The sequence below is a fragment of the Eptatretus burgeri genome, chromosome 2 (assembly GCF_056783735.1).
Source record: "Eptatretus burgeri isolate ZD-2024b chromosome 2, Ebu_testis_v1, whole genome shotgun sequence".
NCBI classification, from domain to species: domain Eukaryota; kingdom Metazoa; phylum Chordata; class Myxini; order Myxiniformes; family Myxinidae; genus Eptatretus; species Eptatretus burgeri.
In genome coordinates, this window is record NC_140962.1 from 90452202 (window position 1) to 90471040 (window position 18839).

General features: G+C 48.5%; 1 protein-coding gene across 2 annotated transcripts in view; it reads left to right on the forward strand.

Moving 5' to 3' along the window:
- The first annotated feature begins 9316 nt into the window (after window positions 1–9316).
- LOC147032541 (uncharacterized) overlaps window positions 9317–18839 on the forward strand; it is a 38062-nt gene continuing 28539 nt past the window's right edge. Inside the window, exon 1 of one of the 2 annotated variants that reach the window (XR_015055221.1) lies at window positions 9317–9374. Coding sequence is in view for 1 of the 2 variants with exons in the window: in XM_085870276.1 (XP_085726402.1) it covers window positions 11863–12576 (714 nt within the window). In the remaining variant the exon portion in view is untranslated. Of the gene's footprint in view, window positions 9375–9799; window positions 12577–18839 lie in introns of those variants that run through there. The other variant, XM_085870276.1, reaches the window with a different exon arrangement.

Below are 18839 nucleotides of genomic sequence, written 5' to 3' on the forward strand. Positions count from 1 at the left end.
TCGGTGGGGAAATCTAACCTGGACACGCACTTATCGACATAACTGATCTCTGGGGAACCTGTATGGTGTTCTGTGAATTTTGCCAACCGTAACACTATATATATATATATATATATATATATATATATATATATATATATATATATATATATATATATATATATAATATGTGTGGTTTTGCCGGTGCGTCGCCACGAGCACGACCCTCGATGGAGCAGTAGGGCTGTCTCGGCTCGATCGCCCAGAATTCCAGATCGCCGGCCCAGAGAAGTCCGAGGTCGGCGGGTCCTGGTTATTTTGCACCGAAATACGCCAAAGGGTAGATCACGTGGGGTAGGGTTAATTGCCAACTCCAACTTACCTAAGTACTTACGTGATCCAGCTACCGGGGTACTTCACCCTCTGCGGAACTTGTACGGAAGCGAGCCGCTTAAGCGAGTCCGTTCCATGTGCGATGCAGAGCGCTTTTATAATCGCCGAATTCCGCCGGCCCGATTATCCTGTTACTCCGTTACAGCGGCAATGACTGCTCACTTTCCCACACACACGACACACCCAGCCAATGGAAGAAATACAAAACGAGCTGAGTACATTCAAACAATGGGGGTATATTTATTTACAAATGATGGGGGACGAGGGGAGCACGCAAGATCAGAACTAAACCGAATATCAGGCAATGCACGTATGTACAGGCAAAACACTTATGCTATTCACTACTTACGGACTGGCACCACAAACGGACACACGCAGATAGAAATGGACCCCCTGGGTCTTTAATGGGACCTCCAACCCGGAGGACAGTCAGGCTGAGGGTCAGGGTCGCTGGCTACCTTGCCGCTAGTGCGCGGCTGGGCGTTCCCTTGGTCTGGGACTCCGTGGTTCGTCGATCCGGAATGGCTAACCGAAGCGTGAGGGATAAGGAGCCAGGATCACCACCAGCGACGCGCTGAAGAGCGACCGGCCGAGGGAGAGACAGCCGTCGCAGATTCCATGCCTCGTATCGAGATGTGACGTCCCGAGATATGTCCTCTTCGATGTGATCTCCCGAGAGATGTGTTCTCCCAAGCTCCGCAGCTGCGCATCTCTTCGCCCTCGTCGGGCGGGGGACAAGGGGGAACCCAAGGGGAGGAAAATGTCTCCGCCCACCTCGTTCACAATCTGAGGTGGCGAAGCCCCTGACTGGGTGAGGAGCCCACTCCTCCCACTCTGGGCGGAGTCCCGCTCTGAGGTGGTGAAACCCCAATTGCAAAGTCCTTTTTTTCAAGGAAGATCTGCTTCCTTTCTTATCCTCCTCTGCGCGTTCCACCCCTCCCTCACTTGGGCGCTCCGTCAAGCGAACCGGTGGGTGAGAGCTTAACCCTTCACCCAGTAAGCTCGCGGGGGATGCTGGGAGCTGAGGGGTTGCAGCTGTCATTTGTTGCAGGAGATGGGGTATTCTAATTACAAATCGCAGCGCATTCACACATGATTACCCGCTAGACTAGGGAAAGGGATATGTATAAACACGTACGTACCGAGATAACTAATCTATAGGAACCTGAATGGTTGAGTGCGATAGCCTTCCAAATCCGCAACAATGTATGTATATATATATATATATATGTATATATATATATATATATATATATCTATATATATATATATATATATATATATATATATATATATATATATATATATATATATATATATATATATATTGTTGTGGTTGACCAAATTCGCAAACCACCATTCAGGTCCCTTAGGTGAGATATCTCTGTAAGTATATGTGTAGTTAGGCCCAAACCCGTTGTTTCGAGGGAATAAATGTCATTCAGTCGGGCTGCGACTCTTCAGGATAGCCGTTTTTCTTTTACTATCTTTATTTTGGACCAGCCGCCATTACTACCACCACCAACCACGTCTCAACAGCCATCACACAACAACCACAACCACAACGCCGCTTCACAACAACAACCACCAACCACAACGCCGCTTCACAACAACAGCCACGACCTTTACCGTCACAACTCGCCACCATCGCATCCCCACCATTCTCGCGCCACTTGTGGGCACCGATACTGGACTCGTGTAGGGCGCGCACCGAGCAGCGTGTTCAGAGACATCACAGACTTTCCGAGAAAAACGGATCAAAAACGACTCACGCCCACTTCTGTTCCGTCCTATCGGCGAGCTGGGGCGATTTGGCCCCGCCTCCAGGGCGTTGGAGTGAGGACGCTATATGCAAATTCATGGATCAAAAAGCATTCACGCCCACTTTTCCTCGGTCCAATGGGGAGCCAGTTAGAGAGGTGAAGGGTCGGAGGCAGAGGGTCAAAGGTGAAGGAGCGAAGCCACGGGGCTTATATAAACGGCTGCGTTCGTCAGTCAAAGGAGTTCAGTTGGCAGTTGTGAGTTCGGAGGGGAGAAGCCAAGAGTGAAGAGTTGGGACGAGCCAAGAGAGGAGACGGAGAGGGCGATTAGACGGAGCTGTGGAGAGGTGGCGGCGGCGAAGGCGGACGAGGGGGTGCTCGCGTCGGTGCCGGGAGCTGCAGAGGGAGAGGCCAGCAACGCGACCGAGGTCGAGGAGGAGACGCTCGTCGCGGGACCCGAGACAGGGTGATATCCTCCTCCCCCCCCGAGCATCAACAACCCCCTCCTGTTTCCCCCCGCGCTGAGATAGTGCGACAAGGGGGCCCCTTTCCCACCCCCTACCAGACACTGTCCGCGAGGCCCGCGGAGTTGAGGCGCCACCGCCGCTCTGCGTCTCATCATCAGACGGGTAGGCCCGACACGGTCTCGGCCCCAGGCCCGCCTCATCCTGGAGGGTGGTTCTTTTTCTTTTGCTTTGGGTATCTGTGTTGTCGGCGCCGTCTGTGAAGTAAAATTGTATAAGTGTTGCCGTGTGCTTGGTAGTCGGATAGCTCTGCATTGTCTTCTTCTCTTACATGTGCTTTTGGTGGAATTGTATATGTGTGCTTTCCGTTCATCGCGAAATAAATGTGCTTATTGTTGAACTGTTTTCCCGCTTCGCTTTGTCTTTTCTTTCATTGAATCTCCATCTTGCTTCACGTAAAGGGTTGGTCGTGGGCTAAAACGCCCGATAATTAATCGAACCGTCGAGGCCGACGAATAACACCGCTCGGTTATCCCAATAGTACGGAACGGGTCGCTTAAAGTGGCCCGTGTCCGAAGTCGACCTGCGGCGAGGTGCGATCGCCCGGTCTACCCTCCGTGTGGGTACTTAGGTAGGTCGAATTTGGCGAGCAACCCTATCCCACGCGGGGGCCGATTGGCACGATCGTGGTGAGGCTGAAAGGTCCACCCGTGACTGGTTCCCGGCGTTAGTCCGAGAGGGTCACGACTGGATTGTCCGTCCGGTGGGCGACGTGCCGCGATTCGAGTTACGTGGCCGTTCGCACGCCGGCGGGCGCGAATCCGCAACACTATATATACACACATATGTGTATATAAAAAGTGAAATTTTCTGAATAGGTTCAGAATGGTGCCAAAGAAGCAACTCTCAAGAGAACATTGTGTAAAGATCCAAACTGTGAGAAGAATGACACATTATGAAGAAAATAGCAGAAAAGATGAAGATCTCCTACAATGGTGTGAGGTACATTTTGCAACGCCTGAAAGAAAGGGGCTCGTGTAACCTGGCGACATGTGGGCTCTCGACTTGAAGCAAAACAGACAACGATTAATTAGATTAACTCTGTTTATTACACTTACGTCTGCTTGTTCACCACACTCTGTGTTGTTGTAGTTACGAACACAATCCAATGCAACAGCTAAACCAGTACAACCTCGAATATAACCACAAGTTTACCGAGCCAATACAACTTAATCATCTGCAGAGGACAGTGGTATCACCTGGATAGCACATCAGGCTGTAAACCATCCTATAAAAGAAACAGAAACATCCATTAAGTGACAATATGTATGATGAAACAGAAAGGACTAGATGCTTGTAATATGCCATAACTTTGTCATGTTAACAATTCGCGTTTTCTTTCAGTGAATTTGTATTTTTTCCTCATTTCTGTTTCAATGAAAAGTTGTATGATTTTATACACAACATTAAGCCAGTATTATGTCATTCTGATGTCAAATAAAAAAGCTTCAACATATTAAACAAGCTCAAATGAGCTAAGATCCTCGTCCTCTTAATGATGACGTCATAAAAACGAATATGACGTCATTGTGATGTATCAGGTTTGCGATAAATTATCTGTGCTAATGCCCGGCTTGATTCCCGCAAACAAAATTCAAAAAGCTTGCCTAGTTTGAGATAATTTTTTAGGCGATTTCCATTAGCGGAGATATTTTGACGTCATAACTTTTTTTTCTAGGAGGAATTTTCAAAATCGGAGATGGTTACTGTCTGCACAGAGTATTTTTTACATATATATGCCAAGTTTCAGGAAGTTTCGATGAAAATTTTAGGCTGTGAAACAAACAAGTCCACAAGAAGAAGACGAAGAACAACAACGTGAGTAAGACTTGGAGATCCTCCACGAGGATCTAAAAATATATCTAGTCCTTACTGTTTCACCCTGTGTACATCATAGCCATTTCGTTTATGGACGATGTATATGTATGTGTGGAGGGACTGTCTTCGCCCCATGAGTTGGTCAGGTGGCCCAACTCCACCCACGATTGTAACCTGAAAACAAAAAACACATGTCCACCATTTTGTGAAGGCACATAAGCCTTAAGCCTATGGTGTCAACCTTTGTCCCAGTGGAATGAGAATTATCTGATCTACATATTGTAACCATGCTGTATTATATATTCACAGAAGCAGTAGGCATGTTTCTGCTTCTTGTATGTCACCCGGGTTATTTATATTATTTTCGGGAGCGATCGCAGTAGCGGTTTGTGTCCTATACACCACCCAAATTAAAGGATGAACAATTTGTTTAATGAATGAAACTCATTGGATGTAATTTGGTTTGAGCCTGAGTTTTCAACGCTGATTAGTGTGAAAATACACAAGGATCACCTGTCATAAGCATTAGGCATGTTTTCCTTTCATGTTTGTAAATTGCAGCGGTCGATTGTCTATACACTGCCCAAATAAAGGAATGAGCAATTTTTGCAATAAATTATAGCTTTTGTGCGTAACTTCAGTTTAATACCTATTCGTGAGAAGAATCATGAATCCATAGGTTCACAAACCAGACATAATTTGCTTAGCAGAAACTTTCCTCCTTCAAACCCACTCCAACTCCAGAGTATCTCTCCCTGGCTACTCCCTCCTCTGGTATGACTGACATAAGCCTCATCCTGGTGGCAAAGTTGCTCTCTTCATCAAAGACTCGATTCCTCACTCATCATGCACTGCCCTCTCTCCCCCACACCCGCAGGAATACCTCTGGCTACAGCCTCACCTCCATTCCCACCTCATGTCTATATGTATGCTGTACCATCCACCAAACAGTGATGACTCCATGTACATCTCGCTCTACGAAAACATGGACCAACTTCTATCTTCTCATCCCAACTCTCTCTTCCTCATATGTGGTGACTTCAGTTGTCATCATGCCAGTTGGCGAGGTGTGGGTACCTCACTCACCTGCCATGGCACTTCAGCAAAAGACTTCTGTGACTCATTGTGACTGATTCAATCAGTCAACTTCCTGACCTGGATCTGATTTTGACAAATTTCCCTGAAAATATCTGTTGTTCTTTCTCCACTCCAATCGGTTCTTCTGACCACGTCCTTGTCAAAGTAAACATCTCTTTGGCTGTTATTCGAGAACCACGTCACCGCCGTCGAGTCTGGCTTTTCACTCAGGCTGACTGGCAGGGACTTCAAGCAGCCATCATACGTCGAGACTGGTCTCCCATCTCTACTTCCTCTGACATCAAACTCATCCTGGGAATTCTTTCAATGAAACTTGCTCTCTCTCTAATGCACAGATTTTTCCCATCTCGTCTTCAGTTGTCTTTCCCTAACTCCTGCCCATGGTTTATTGAAACTTGTGGTGAGGCAGTTGTCCTGAAACAACTTGCTTTCACCTCCTGGAAGGCTAATCCAACTGAAGGCAATCTCAGTTCCTTCCACAAAGCTCGGAACAAGTGTATGTCTACCCTCAGGGGAGCCAGAAAACAACATCATTCTCATCTCGAGTCTGAACTCTCAAACCTGTCTCCCTCCCTCAAATCCTGGTGGTGTCGAGTTAAGTTCCCCTTCAGCTTCTAAATTAAGTTAAGGGATGTTCCCCCTCCAGCCCCTCCCTTACCTAAAATGGCCAAACACATGAAAAGACCGAATGCCTAAACTCCGTGATTGCTTCTAAATCTTGTGTCCCAACCCCATCATTTTCTGCACCCACCTTAACCAGCCACACCCAGCTGTTCCTGGACTCTGTGTCCTTTTCTCCTGACAAGGTGGAGAGCTTGCTGTCAAACCTCGACTCAGATTCTGCAACCGGTCCAGACGGCATCAGCCCACGTGTCCTAAAAACCTCCTCTGCTGCTCTTGCTCACCCTCTCTCTGTTCTATTCACCCCCTAATTTGCTCAAGGTCATCTGCCATCTCCTTGGAAATCAGCAAACATTACTGCCCTGCATAAAAAAGGTACAAAAACAGATCCCTGCAACTACAGACCAATCAGCCTTCTCCCAATCATCAGCAAGGTTATGGAATCCATCATCGCTTCAGACATTAAATCCTTCCTCTTCTCCAATGGCTTGATTTCCGATCATCAATTTGGTTTCAGACCAGGTCACTCTACCCTGGAAATGCTGCTTCTGCTTTCCCAACAATGGATGGAGGTCCTCAATGTCAAACATGAAATCAGAGCCATCTCACTTGACATATCATGTGCTTATGATACAGTGTGGCACCCTGCCCTGCTTCCCAAACTCTCTTCCTCTGGTATCCAAAGACATCTCCATTCATGACTCGCAGACGTCCTCTCCTGTCACAGCCAAAGTGTGGCCCGAAATGGAGTTCTCTGATCCCCTCTTCCTGTCCAGGCTGGAGTTCCTCAAGGTAATGTTCTAGGCCCTGTTCTGTTTCTGGTTTTCATCAATGATTTCTCTGACTCTGGAAAATTCTCTTTATCTCTTTGCTGATTACTCCACCCTCTGCCATACCATCTGTCATCCCCCAGTTTGGCAAGCAGCAGCCTCCTCACTCTCTGCAGACCTTGAAAAAAATCACAAGCTGGTCGAACACTTGGAACATGTCCTTCAATCCTGACAAATGTCACACTCTCACTATCTCTCTCCAAAAGCACCGTCTGGAACCCCCTCTCCCCCCCTCCTCCCATTTACTCTCTCAGCAATCCTCTTGAAGAAGTCCTTTCATTCAAGCTTCTGGGTCTCACTATCTGCCATGACCTTTCCTGGGAAAGCCACTTTTCTAAGCTGGCCTCCAAAGCCAGTCGCTGACTGGGCATCCTCTGTCGTGCAAAGTCCTTCCTTGGCACACCTGAGCTCCTGACCACTTACAAAGATTTCACCCGCAGCCTGATGGAGTACTGCTCTCACCTCTGGGCTGCTGCTCCCGCCTCCCCCCTTTCTCGGCTTCATGCTGTGGAAACCAAGGTATTTAGGATCGTTGGTATCTCTCACGATGAGGCTGAGTCTTTGGTTCTCTCACTCTCTCACCGCAGGCAGGTCGGTGGTCATTCTGTCTTTTACCATCTCCTCGCGGGCCTTGCCCCCGCCCCCCCCCCTGCTCTGTCTGAGATGTGCCCCACCCTGTGTTTCCACAGGGTGCTCAAGGTCCACCAGCAACCCTCTTCTGGTAAATCTTGCAAAATCAAGAATTACTGCTCACATTTACTCTTTCATTCCTCTTCTTTTTTCCTGCCTTTGGAACAAACTCCCACACTCTCTTCAATCCCACTCTTCCCTCCAGGTCTTCAAAACAGCTGTTCACCACCATGTCTTGTCTTTCCCCATCCAAAACCACGATCTTTTCTACCCCTATTAATCCACCCAAAAACCACCTCCTTCAAATTCCCTGCTTTCCTTCCTGAAAGTCCTTGTCATGTAAGGACCTGGAAGTCTCTGTGCTGTCCGTCTTGTTTACCATGTACCCCACCCCATCCCTCTCCCTTCCACAGATCTCCTCATGTCTCTGTTCCCCACTGTTTTTACCTTCCCTCTCCCGCCCCTCTTGTCTCCTGCTCCCCTTGTTGTACGTTCTGTGCGTTACCTCTCATACGAGCGTTGACATTGTATACAAAAAAAAAAGTTTTCAAGGCTGAATCGTGTGACAATATCGAAGGGTCGCCCATCATTTTGACGGTCATTTCTGCTAGTAAATTACAAGAATCCCCATGAGTTCCCTTATACAAAGAACTTCAACCTAGGAGGAAACCAATAGACCTGTCAAAGTCTGCCCTCTTCTTAACAACTTATGGTTGCCTGTCTGTGCTCTATACCTTTTAAATGTTGAGCATCAAGGAAGCAGCATGGATCGTTTACAAAGTCTGGTATGACTCATCTAGGGTTCAAACTGCCAACCTCTCAGACTCAGCAGACACACTAAACATTACACCACCAAGGCTGCTGGTTGTTAGATTCCGCCACCGACAAATTGTAAGACGTGTGTGGCTCAGAAGCGGCGACTTGACATTTCACCAACATAAAACATGATTAAGGAGCCGAGGTTTATATTTGTGTGATTCCTACTTAGCAACCAGAATCTCCATAAAATCTTTCTTCAAAAGCATTACAATTTTTTTTTTGTTGGTATCGTCAAATGCCAAGCTGTTTCCATCTGTTACGCTTCATTTCTGACTGCAAGAACTTGTCTTCCCCAACATTTAAAAAATATGCTTCCTTGTGTGAATCTGATGATTCCGATTAGTATAGCCTGACTTGCTGGATGAAAGCAAAACACTTTCCTCACCACCACCACTATTTTCTGCAGAACAAAAAAAAGAGGAATGTGATCAATTACATGAGTCGAATTGTGAATCCATAAGAAAAAAGGTGGGCATGCTGTCCATAAAAAAACTCATTGTGTTTGTAGTTCTTTTCTTGACTATATCTCTCGTATCGTGGTGAAACGCTTTAAAATGACAAGCTTTATGGTGATGCACTCTTCAAGAATGATAATTTCAGATCATGCAGCAAACTGGCAAAAATATATTGCTGTCTTGGGCATTGGCTTTATATTTCTGCAGCACTTGTAGGATTGATTATACAACATGTATAAAATTTTCACATCTCCCTAATCTCTATTATGACATTCCTCTGAAACCACTCCTCAGTTGGCGGTTCTCTACATGGGTACCTTGGCAGAAATGACTCATCACAACCTGACTCGGGGCAAATGGAATTCCTCAACGTCTGGGCGTTAACAGACACGGAAACGACTGAGGTCATGTCAGCCTGCCATGCCTATTGTGTTTGGGATTTGATTTGTGAGTTGTGACAGTCCAAGAGAGAGATTTGTAGAAAAATAAAATAAGATTTTGGCATGTATAATAGGTGTGGTTGCTTTTGAGTTATTTTTCTAATCATGAATCCATTGGTTGGTAAAGTTTGTTGGCCTATTTGGTTTTGTTCTGATCATTTGCTTAATAATCCTAATAATGGCCTGACCCGAATATCGAATACCATATCCCTTTTATTTCTTCATTGTGAATGACCATCTTTATCTTGTAAACCCTGCAGAAAAAGGACATCTGATCATTGTTATGGAACACATTTTTAATCATAAACAAGTCTCATCTGATTTATGCAATTGATTCCAAAGTTATAAAGATGATTTTGATTTTCTATAAGGTGTATATATAAATATAATATGTATACATGGGGGGGGGGGTTATAGGGGGTGCCAGGCAGTGTTCCACCAAACAGTTATCGGTTATAGTTATCTCAGGCTTACAAGTTGTGAGGGAACAGTTCAGGAAATATTGTTTAACAATTGAGAATAATTCTGGTTTTAAAACTTTTTGGAACATTAATTCTTCTTTAGAGTTCTTAGATAAGATTAGATACCTCAATATCAAGTGAGTTGAAGTTTTTGATTTTTTTTTTTTACTTTATACACAAATTTGGATTTAGTACTAGTGAGGGATTCACTCTTCAAAGTGATTGACAAGGTTTTAAACTCTTTTAATAAGTTTTTATGTGTCAGGTTTGATAGAGCGTTCTTTTCTCAAAATAAACACTCAAGTTTTAATTGTTTTGATAATCAGAAGTATAAGGATGTTGGTAATTTTATTTAATTTAACACTTTTGTGTGTTTTTGTGGGAGAATGTTTCAACAGGTTAAGGGTATTCCCATGGGGGGGAATTGCAGCCCCCGACTCGTGAACATTTTTCTCATTTTCTGTGAATTTTCATTCACGCAGAAACTGATGAAGGAGAGAAAATTAGGATTAGCTAAAAATATTATCTCATACATGTCGATATATAACGATAATAGTTGTGTGGTTAACTATAATTGTTTTGATGTGCAGCTTCCCAAGATTTATCCAGAATCCCTGATTGTAAACAGGAATGGTATTGATTGTACAGTTACTGCATATCTGGATGTTTTGGTTAGAGTTGGACAGAATAGTTTTAGTACAAGTGCATATCATAAAGTTGATGATTTCAGGTTCCCGGTAGTCTTGTACACCTTTCCAGGTAACAATGTACCAATTAAAATGGGTTACAATGTCTTTTCATCTCAGCTACTAAGATTTGTAAAAATTTGCTCAGTGAAGGATGATTTTGTAGAACGTGTTGAGAAGGTTTTTTTTCCGTCATGTTAAACAGAAGATATTTGGCTGATTGTTTGATCAGGTCTTGTGAGAATGTCTTTATATTAGACTCTATTGTCACCTTTTGTTTAAGTTTGGTTGGTTTTCATGTGAACAAGTTCCTATTGCATCCCACTTGATATTGTTACGATTCTCGGAACCGCATGCATCCAACAGATAGTGGTCCCAAGACAGTTATTCCATTATTATACGTGTAGATAGTCCCTTCCATTTGTCTAGCGGGACAACGGGTGTGCTTTGTGATGATCTCATAGCTATGTTTGCTTTCATCATTTTTTTCTTCATTTAATTTCTACTCTTCTTTTCTGATTATTCCTGAGGAAAATCTGAATCACGTACGCCCTTCGCTGTGAGATGGGTCCTCGCGGAGGCCAGTGCGTGCAGCGCCGCTGCGAGGAAACGATGATGCGTGAGCATTAACATTGCAGAGCGCCCGTTCCCAAGCGAGCACTCAACCCAACGTATGCGGCGAATCATACAGTGCACTTGGCAGTTCGGGATTATCGACTCGAGCTTCCGATAATCTGGGGAAGATTGCCGGTTGCATTAAAAAGGCATACGAATGAATATCTCTTAAGAGGCTGCACGAATGGTGTTTTTCACAACACAGGAAACACAGCCAGCACAATGACCACGCTGCACGAAACGTGTACAGAGGCCGATAAAGGCGACTCCACGCCACGTTGGGCGGGATGTGAGTGTGCGAAGTGAAAGCGGCGCGTTCCTTTTCAACCAAATATCTGATACATGTTGGTGTTCGCCCCACGCACACGCTAGCAGAGTCGTGCGCTGGCTACGTGTGTAATGGATGAACCAAGCGCACTATATGGAATGTGCTCGAAGGCAGACACGTACGCCACTCGCGACTTTGTTATCGTACAAAGCAGGGCACTAATGCACCGCTCGTGACTTTGTTATCATACAAAGCAGGGCACGAATGCACTGCTCGTGACTTTGTATCGTATTTCCTCAATATCTGACACGTATCGGTGTTCGCCCCGCGCACATGCTCGCAGAACCGGGTGAACGCGAGCACTGACCACGTGGGCCATGGTGGATCCACGCGTACTGCACGAAACATGCATGGATTTATCCACAACAAGTACCTTCGGGCTTTGCGGGCAGCAGCAAATTCCCCATGAATGGTGAACATCTTCTCGACTCTACGGCCAGCGATGCTGCGATCGAGCAGGGGAATGTTGTACAGTGCAGGCCACGTTGGCGCATGCGGAGCAAGCGCATTGATCAGCGCCAGTCGGAGACCCGAGCGGGCATGCGGGACGCTCAGCCGGTTGCCAGGGCATGGCCTGGAGGTTTTTGCGGGAAGATTCGCGCGCCAAGTTCGGTGTGGACGATTTGTGTCATGTCGTGGGGTCGGAGCGGAATATTTTCGCTGTCTGGGATGACCTTGCCGGAAATGGAGTTTTGCAGTTTCCGGCCAAAGTTAGCGGGCCGCGTGAGGGGTCGGGGCCAATTGGGGCACCCGATTCAGGTGATGACGCTTCGCTTCAGAGTGGCCCCCACCCCGTGCTGCGAATCCTATAAAGGTTGGGCAGTCCCTCTGCCTTGCTCTCGCGCTCGTCTTTCTGCCCGACATCGCCACGACCCACCTCCTGCTGCCTGGACTCCACCTCCTCATCTCCGCCTACATGACGTTGACCCCACCCGCCTACCTGGTCCTGCCTACCACTCCATCCACACACTCTGGACTCTGCCCCTTCTCCACTCAAGCCCCTCCTTCACGCCCACAGTCTCTACACGCGCTACTAAAGCCAGAGACGATGCACCAGCTGTCGGGCACTGCACCATGGAGAAACGTATTGGTGGCGCGTTTGTGCAATCAAGTACAAAGGTAACGAGATCGTAGCCTCAACTCCTCTCCCTTCTTGTTTCAATACTTTCTCTTCATCGGGTTTTCTGTGTCTGTGTGTGTGTGCGTGCGTGTTTGTCCTGGTGCCTGTCCACTTAAGTAAGACTGGAGAAGATCGTTATTGTTATCATTATTATTGTTATTATTTTTGCATTAAGTCTGCTCTGTGTCCCCTTTTGTAAGTTGCCTGAAAAAAATCATTATTAGGAATGTTCCCTTCTCGTTTTTGTGGTTTCTTTCATTGATCCAGCATGGTCTGAATCCTAGCTTAGCCGGGACTTTATTCCCAAAGATCTGTTCCTTTTAACCGGTACGTCCTTGGCAGTGTCGCTCGACTGCATCCAATCCGGTAAAGTGATTTGATCCGGTAGAGTGATCCGGTTCGGACAAGGCATACTGAGGGCATGTTCCCCGGTAATTAAATCACGTGATTAATTAGGTAACCTGATTAACCCATAGACAGGAGGACCCTAAGTCACGCGGTTGAGTTATTGATGTCCACGGTCGATTAAGCAACCCATCACATCATGGAATTATCCGTGTGCAACGGCCTACAATTCTGGGGAGGCTGGTGGGAGCCAAGATAGCTTCCCCCCCCCCCTTGTGGTCTTCTTACCCTTCCCCCAGCCCACACCAATATAATAATAATTAATTATTTTAGTGAGGTAAATTATTTGACTAATATCATTGGTTACATATATATATATATATATATATATATATATATATATATATATATATATATATATATATATATATATATATATATATATTGTTGTGGTTACCAAATTCGCAAACCACCATTCAGGTCCCTTAGGTGAGATATCTCCGTAAGTATATGTGTAGTTAGGCCCAAACCCGTTGTCTAGAGGGAATAAATGTCATTCATGCGTGCTGCGACTCTTCAGGATAGCCGTTTTTCTTTTACTATCTTTATTTTGGACCAACCGCCATTGTTACCACCGCCAACTGCGTCTCAACAGTCGTCACAACATCAACCACCCACCACAACGCTGCTTCACCACAACAGCCACGACCTTTCCCGTCACACCTCGCAACCGTCGCATCGCCACCGTTCTTGCGCCGCTTGTGGGTACCGGTATTGGACTCGTGCAGGGCGCGCGCCGAACAGCGTGTACAAAACCACGGATTTTCCGCTCCAAAAACGGATCAAAAACGACACACGCCCACTTTTGTGCCGTCCAATCGGTGAGCGAGGGGCGATTTGGCCCCGCCTCCAGGGCGTTGGAGGGCGGTCGCTATATGCAAATTCATGGATCAAAATGCATTCACGCCCACTTTTTCTCGGGCCAATGGGGAGCGAGGTGAAAGGTCGAAGGCAGGGGGTCAAAGGCGAAGCCACGGGGCTTATATAAGCGGCTGCGTTCGTCAGAAAAGCGTTGGTCGTTGGTCGTTGGTCGTTGGTCGTTGGTTGTTGGTCGTCGTCGTCGTCGTGTGCGTTGGAGTCGGAGCGAAGAGGACGGAGCTGTGGAGAGGCGGCGAAGGCAGACGAGGGGGTGCTCGCGTCGTGCCGGGAGCTGCACACCTGGGAGGCCGACGGCGCGACCTGGTCGAGGTGGAGACGCTCGTCGCGGGACTCGAGACAGAGTAAAAATCCTCCTTTCCCCGAGCATCAGCAACCCCCTCCTGTTTCCCCCCGCGCTGAGATAGTGCGACCAAGGGGGCCCCTTTTCCCACCCCCTACCAGACACTGTCCGCGAGGCCCGCGGAGTTGAGGCACCATCGCCGCTCCGCGTCTCATCACCAGACGGGTAGGCCCGACCCGGTCTCGGCCTCAGGCCCGCCTCATCCTTGAGGGTGTTCTTTTTCTTGGTTTTGGGTATGTGTTGTCGGCGCCGTCTGTGAAGTAGAATTGTATAAGTGTTGCCGTGTGCTCGGTAGTCGGTATTAGCTCTGCATTGTGTCTTCGCTTTTACATTTGCTTTTTGTGTAAAATTGCATTGTGTTTCTTTTCCTTCTATGTGCTTTTGGTGGAATTGTATATGTGTGCTTTCCGTTCATCGCGAATAAATGTGCTTTATGTTGGGCTGTTTCCCGCTTCGCTTCGTCGTTTCTCTCGTTGAATCCTCATCTTGCTTCGCGTGGGGGGTTGGTAGAGGGCTGAATACGCCCGATAATTAATCGAACCGTCGAGGCCGACGATAACACCGCTCGGTTATCCCGATAGTACGGAACGGGTCGCTTAAGTGGCCCGTGTCCGAAGTCGACCTGCGGCGAGGTGCGATCGCCCGGTCTACCCTCCGTGTGGGTACTTAGGTGGGTCGAATTTGGTGAGCAACCCTATCCCACGCGGGGGCCGATTGGCTCGATCGCGGTGAGACCGAAAGGTCCACCCGTGACTGGTTCCCGGCGTTAGTCCGAGAGGGTCACGACAGAATTGTCCGTCCGGTGGGCGACGTGCCGCGATTCGAGTTACGTGGCCGTCAGCACACCGGCGGGCGCGAAAACCGCAACACTGGTGTCAGGTCGTGCGATACAAATTCATCGCCCTCCTCGCGGCACTGGTATCGGAGAACAGGAAAACGGGCTCTCCTGTCTCCAGCTAAATTCACGGGAATCGGTCCAGGGGTGAGAGAAGCGACCCCCGATTCCCTCCAAATTACGAGCGAGCGAAATTAACCCTTCACGAGAAGCAAGATGGCGTCTCAAGGCGAGCGGGAGCCGGGGGTATTAGAAATGGATGTAGAATGTGTAGAATCCATGGCTCAGGATGAAATCCCCGTGCAGGAAATGTTGGTTGTACAGGAAAACGAACTCGCCCAACTGAACCCAGAGCCCGAAATGGGTGCGGCAGCGGCTGCGGTGTATGACACCTCCCCTCCCCCTCTCCACCAAAACCCTTCCCCGACCCCTGCCGAAACGACTCACCCAAGCGCACCCGACATGGCCCAGCTATTCACCATGCTGGCACAAATGAATGCGGAAATGACAGCGAAGATGAATGCGAACATGAACAAGCAAATGGACGAAGTAAAAACGAGGATGGATGCGAATACACAGCAAATAAACGGAATGGAAGCAAACATGAAGGAAGAAATGAAAGAGCTGCGGGGTGAGACGCAGAACATGGGCCGATGTCTGCAGGCGGGCATGAAGGCCGTGACCAGGGAGCTGGGAATGGCGACTCCACGTGTGGGAGCAAACGAGCTGGAAGGGGGTGCAACGGCTGACAGGCCCGCGGTGGAGGCGGGTAAAAAAATAATTCGGGGGGCGTGTTGGGCGAGGGTCGTGACTGTGACCGAAAGGGAAAAATTAAATGGGGAGACCAAAACGTGTGAGACGAGACACGAGGTGACGACAACAGAAACTTATAAATGTATAGAGACACGGGAGACAAAAAAATAGAGGAGAGACTGCACGATGAAGACGGGGTAAGTGACGCACACACACACGGAGGTAGTGGAGGATAATGGGGGTGAGCTCGCGGAGCGTGTGGGGACCCAGTGCGAGCACCTGGATGGCCTCCTCCAGGAACGAGGGGAGGGAGTATGCCCCCTTGAGGCGAGTCACGACCAGGTGAGTTCGGTCGTGCTTTGCGAGGTTGAGGGGACGAGTGCTGTGGACGGGTGCTTGGAGAGCTTGGGGGGTATAGAGGCCCCGGAGATCCTTGTGGGGACACGAATCCCCAGTGTGGTTGTCCCTGTGTGTGTGGAGCAAGGTGTGAGTGCGTCCCCGTGTGTGCAAGCGACCCCGTGTGTGAGTGGTGTGGTGGCGATGGTGCCAGAGTACGTGCTTCCCAGCACGCCGTGTGTGGATGAGGCACCGCGGTTGAGTGCCCCCGCGTGTGTGAGTGAGGGACGGTGTGTGGATGAGGAACCGCGGGTGAGTGCCCCCGCGTGTGTGGATGAGGCACGGAGTGTGAGTGAGGCCGTGTGTGTGGATGAAACGGCCAGTATGAGTGAGGAACCGCGGGTGAGTGCCCCCGCGTGTGTGAGTGAGGCACGGAGTGTGGATGAGGCACCGCGGGTGAGTGCCCCCGCGTGTGTAAGTAGTATGGTTTGTGTGAGTAGTGAGGAACGCGTGAGTGAACGGCCGTATGCAAGGGAGACCGTGTGTGTGAGAGAGCGGTATGTGAGGGAGATGTCGGTCGGCATGCGGGAGCACGCAGCCGCGTCTCCCGTGTGAATATAATGGAGTGGAGTGTGTGCGTCGTAACACGCAGGTGTGCGTGGGTCGAATGGCGACGACGGCGACAGAAGAAAGAAAGCCGAGTAGCGGCTGTAGTTGTTTCGGGGACCGTGCCGGGTTCACCCAGCAGTGAGCACGCGGTTCGTGCTGTGCAACGCACGAGACCGCCACGTGCTCGCTTGCGAGAGTGAAGTCCCGGTCCGGAAACGCCAGCGGTGGATTTGCCGATCCCGCGGACGGACAAAGTTTAGGCAGGACTACGGATTTGGACCGGACGGGTTCTCCACGCGATCGTGTGTGTTAAGCTCCAACGGGCAAAGCACATGTGTTCGCGTGGGAAACCCCTCGAGACGTGGGGCTTGTGTTTTTTTTTTTATGCGCACGGTGACGTCATGGCTGCACGTGGGGTTGGAATCCGGCAGGAGGGGTATCTCTGCCGGATGGTACCGTCCAAGGAGGGACGAGGAACACGTGCAGCTGCATGACGTCACGGGCAGGTGCAAAGTGCGCGAGTTGCCGCGCTGGTGATGCGCATGAAAAAAAAAAAAGGGAAAAGCAAGCCTCACTTTCGGGTGCACAGGATTCCTGGGCAAGGGGTGGAAGACCTCCTTGACCTGGGCACAGGATGGAAACTAGTTAGGGGGAAGGGTTAGCTTAGCTAGACCGACTCCATGGGGCAGGGGTAAGTCCTCATGGAGTCTGTGGAATGGATTAGTTAGAGGGATTGTAGCCAGATTTAGGTTGGGAAATAAAATGATTTATTTGAGGACATGGACAGACTTGTGAATGTGTAGAGGGGACGTAGCTTAGCTACGTAGGTTAAAAGGAACGTGCTATAGTTTAAGGGACGACGTGGGAGCACGAGTTAGTTAGGGGATGCAGATCGAAGGATGGCAGAGTTCAGCGGTGTGTGTGTTGGTGAGTTGTGAGGTGAGTACTTTTTGAGTGAGTGAGGCCAGCGGGTCTGTGTGAGTGGAGCGAATGGGGAATGCATGGTGCGATGAGTGATTGGGGGGAGGAGTGACTCCCGCCCAAGGGACCCCGGGGTCAGTATAAAGTGAGTTTAGGGGGTTAGTCAAATTGAAAAATGGAGGTCGTTTTGTTGTTGGTGAGAAAGTAGGCTCGAGACCCATTTGGAGGGGTGCAGGAGCCCTGTTGACGGGCTTGGGAGCGTGGCTGCGAAAGGTGAGTATCGCTGAGTGGGTACCCCGGGCACCAGGCTAGTCGGCCGTGGTAGGCCAAGGGTCCATGGGGGGCCGGGATAGCGTAGTGGGCACGGGTGCGCCTGCTTGGTGCGGGGGCCCGGGGCGCCATTAGCCGCTTAAGTGGCATTAGCCGCATTAGCCGCGGGTCGCTTAAGTGGCCCGTGTCCGAAGTCGACCTGCGGCGAGGTGCGATCGCCCGGTCTACCCTCCGTGTGGGTACTTAGGTAGGTCGAATTTGGCGAGCAACCCTATCCCACGCGGGGGCCGATTGGCTCGATCGCGGTGAGACCGAAAGGTCCACCCGTGACTGGTTCCCGGCGTTAGTCCGCGAGGGTCACGACTGGATTGTCCGTCCGGTGGGCGACGTGCCGCGATTCGAGTTACGTGGCCGTCAGCACGCCGGCGGGCGCGAATCCGCAACAACAATCCGCAACAACAACAACAATATATATATATCCAAACAATATATATATATATATATATATATATATATATATATATATATATATATATATATATATATATATATATATATATATATATATATATATATATACACAGTAGTAGGGTATGCTTACACGTGTGTAAGCATACGAACCGGGCTTGCCCATTGTCTCGGGTCACTCACATGCATTTTATTTATTTTCATTTATCTATATTCTCATTTATGGATGCTTTGCGATGGTTCTGTGATTTTTTTTCCTGGTGACATTTCACCATAAAAACACAAGATTAAGGAGCCGAGGCTCTAACTAATCATCTTCTTCTTCTTCTTGTTCTTCTTATTGTTCTTCTTCTTCTTCTTCTGCTTCTTGTTCTTGTTGTTGTTGTTGTTCTTCTTCTTCTTCTTCTTCTTCTTCTTCTTCTTCTTCTTCTTCTTCTTCTTCTTCT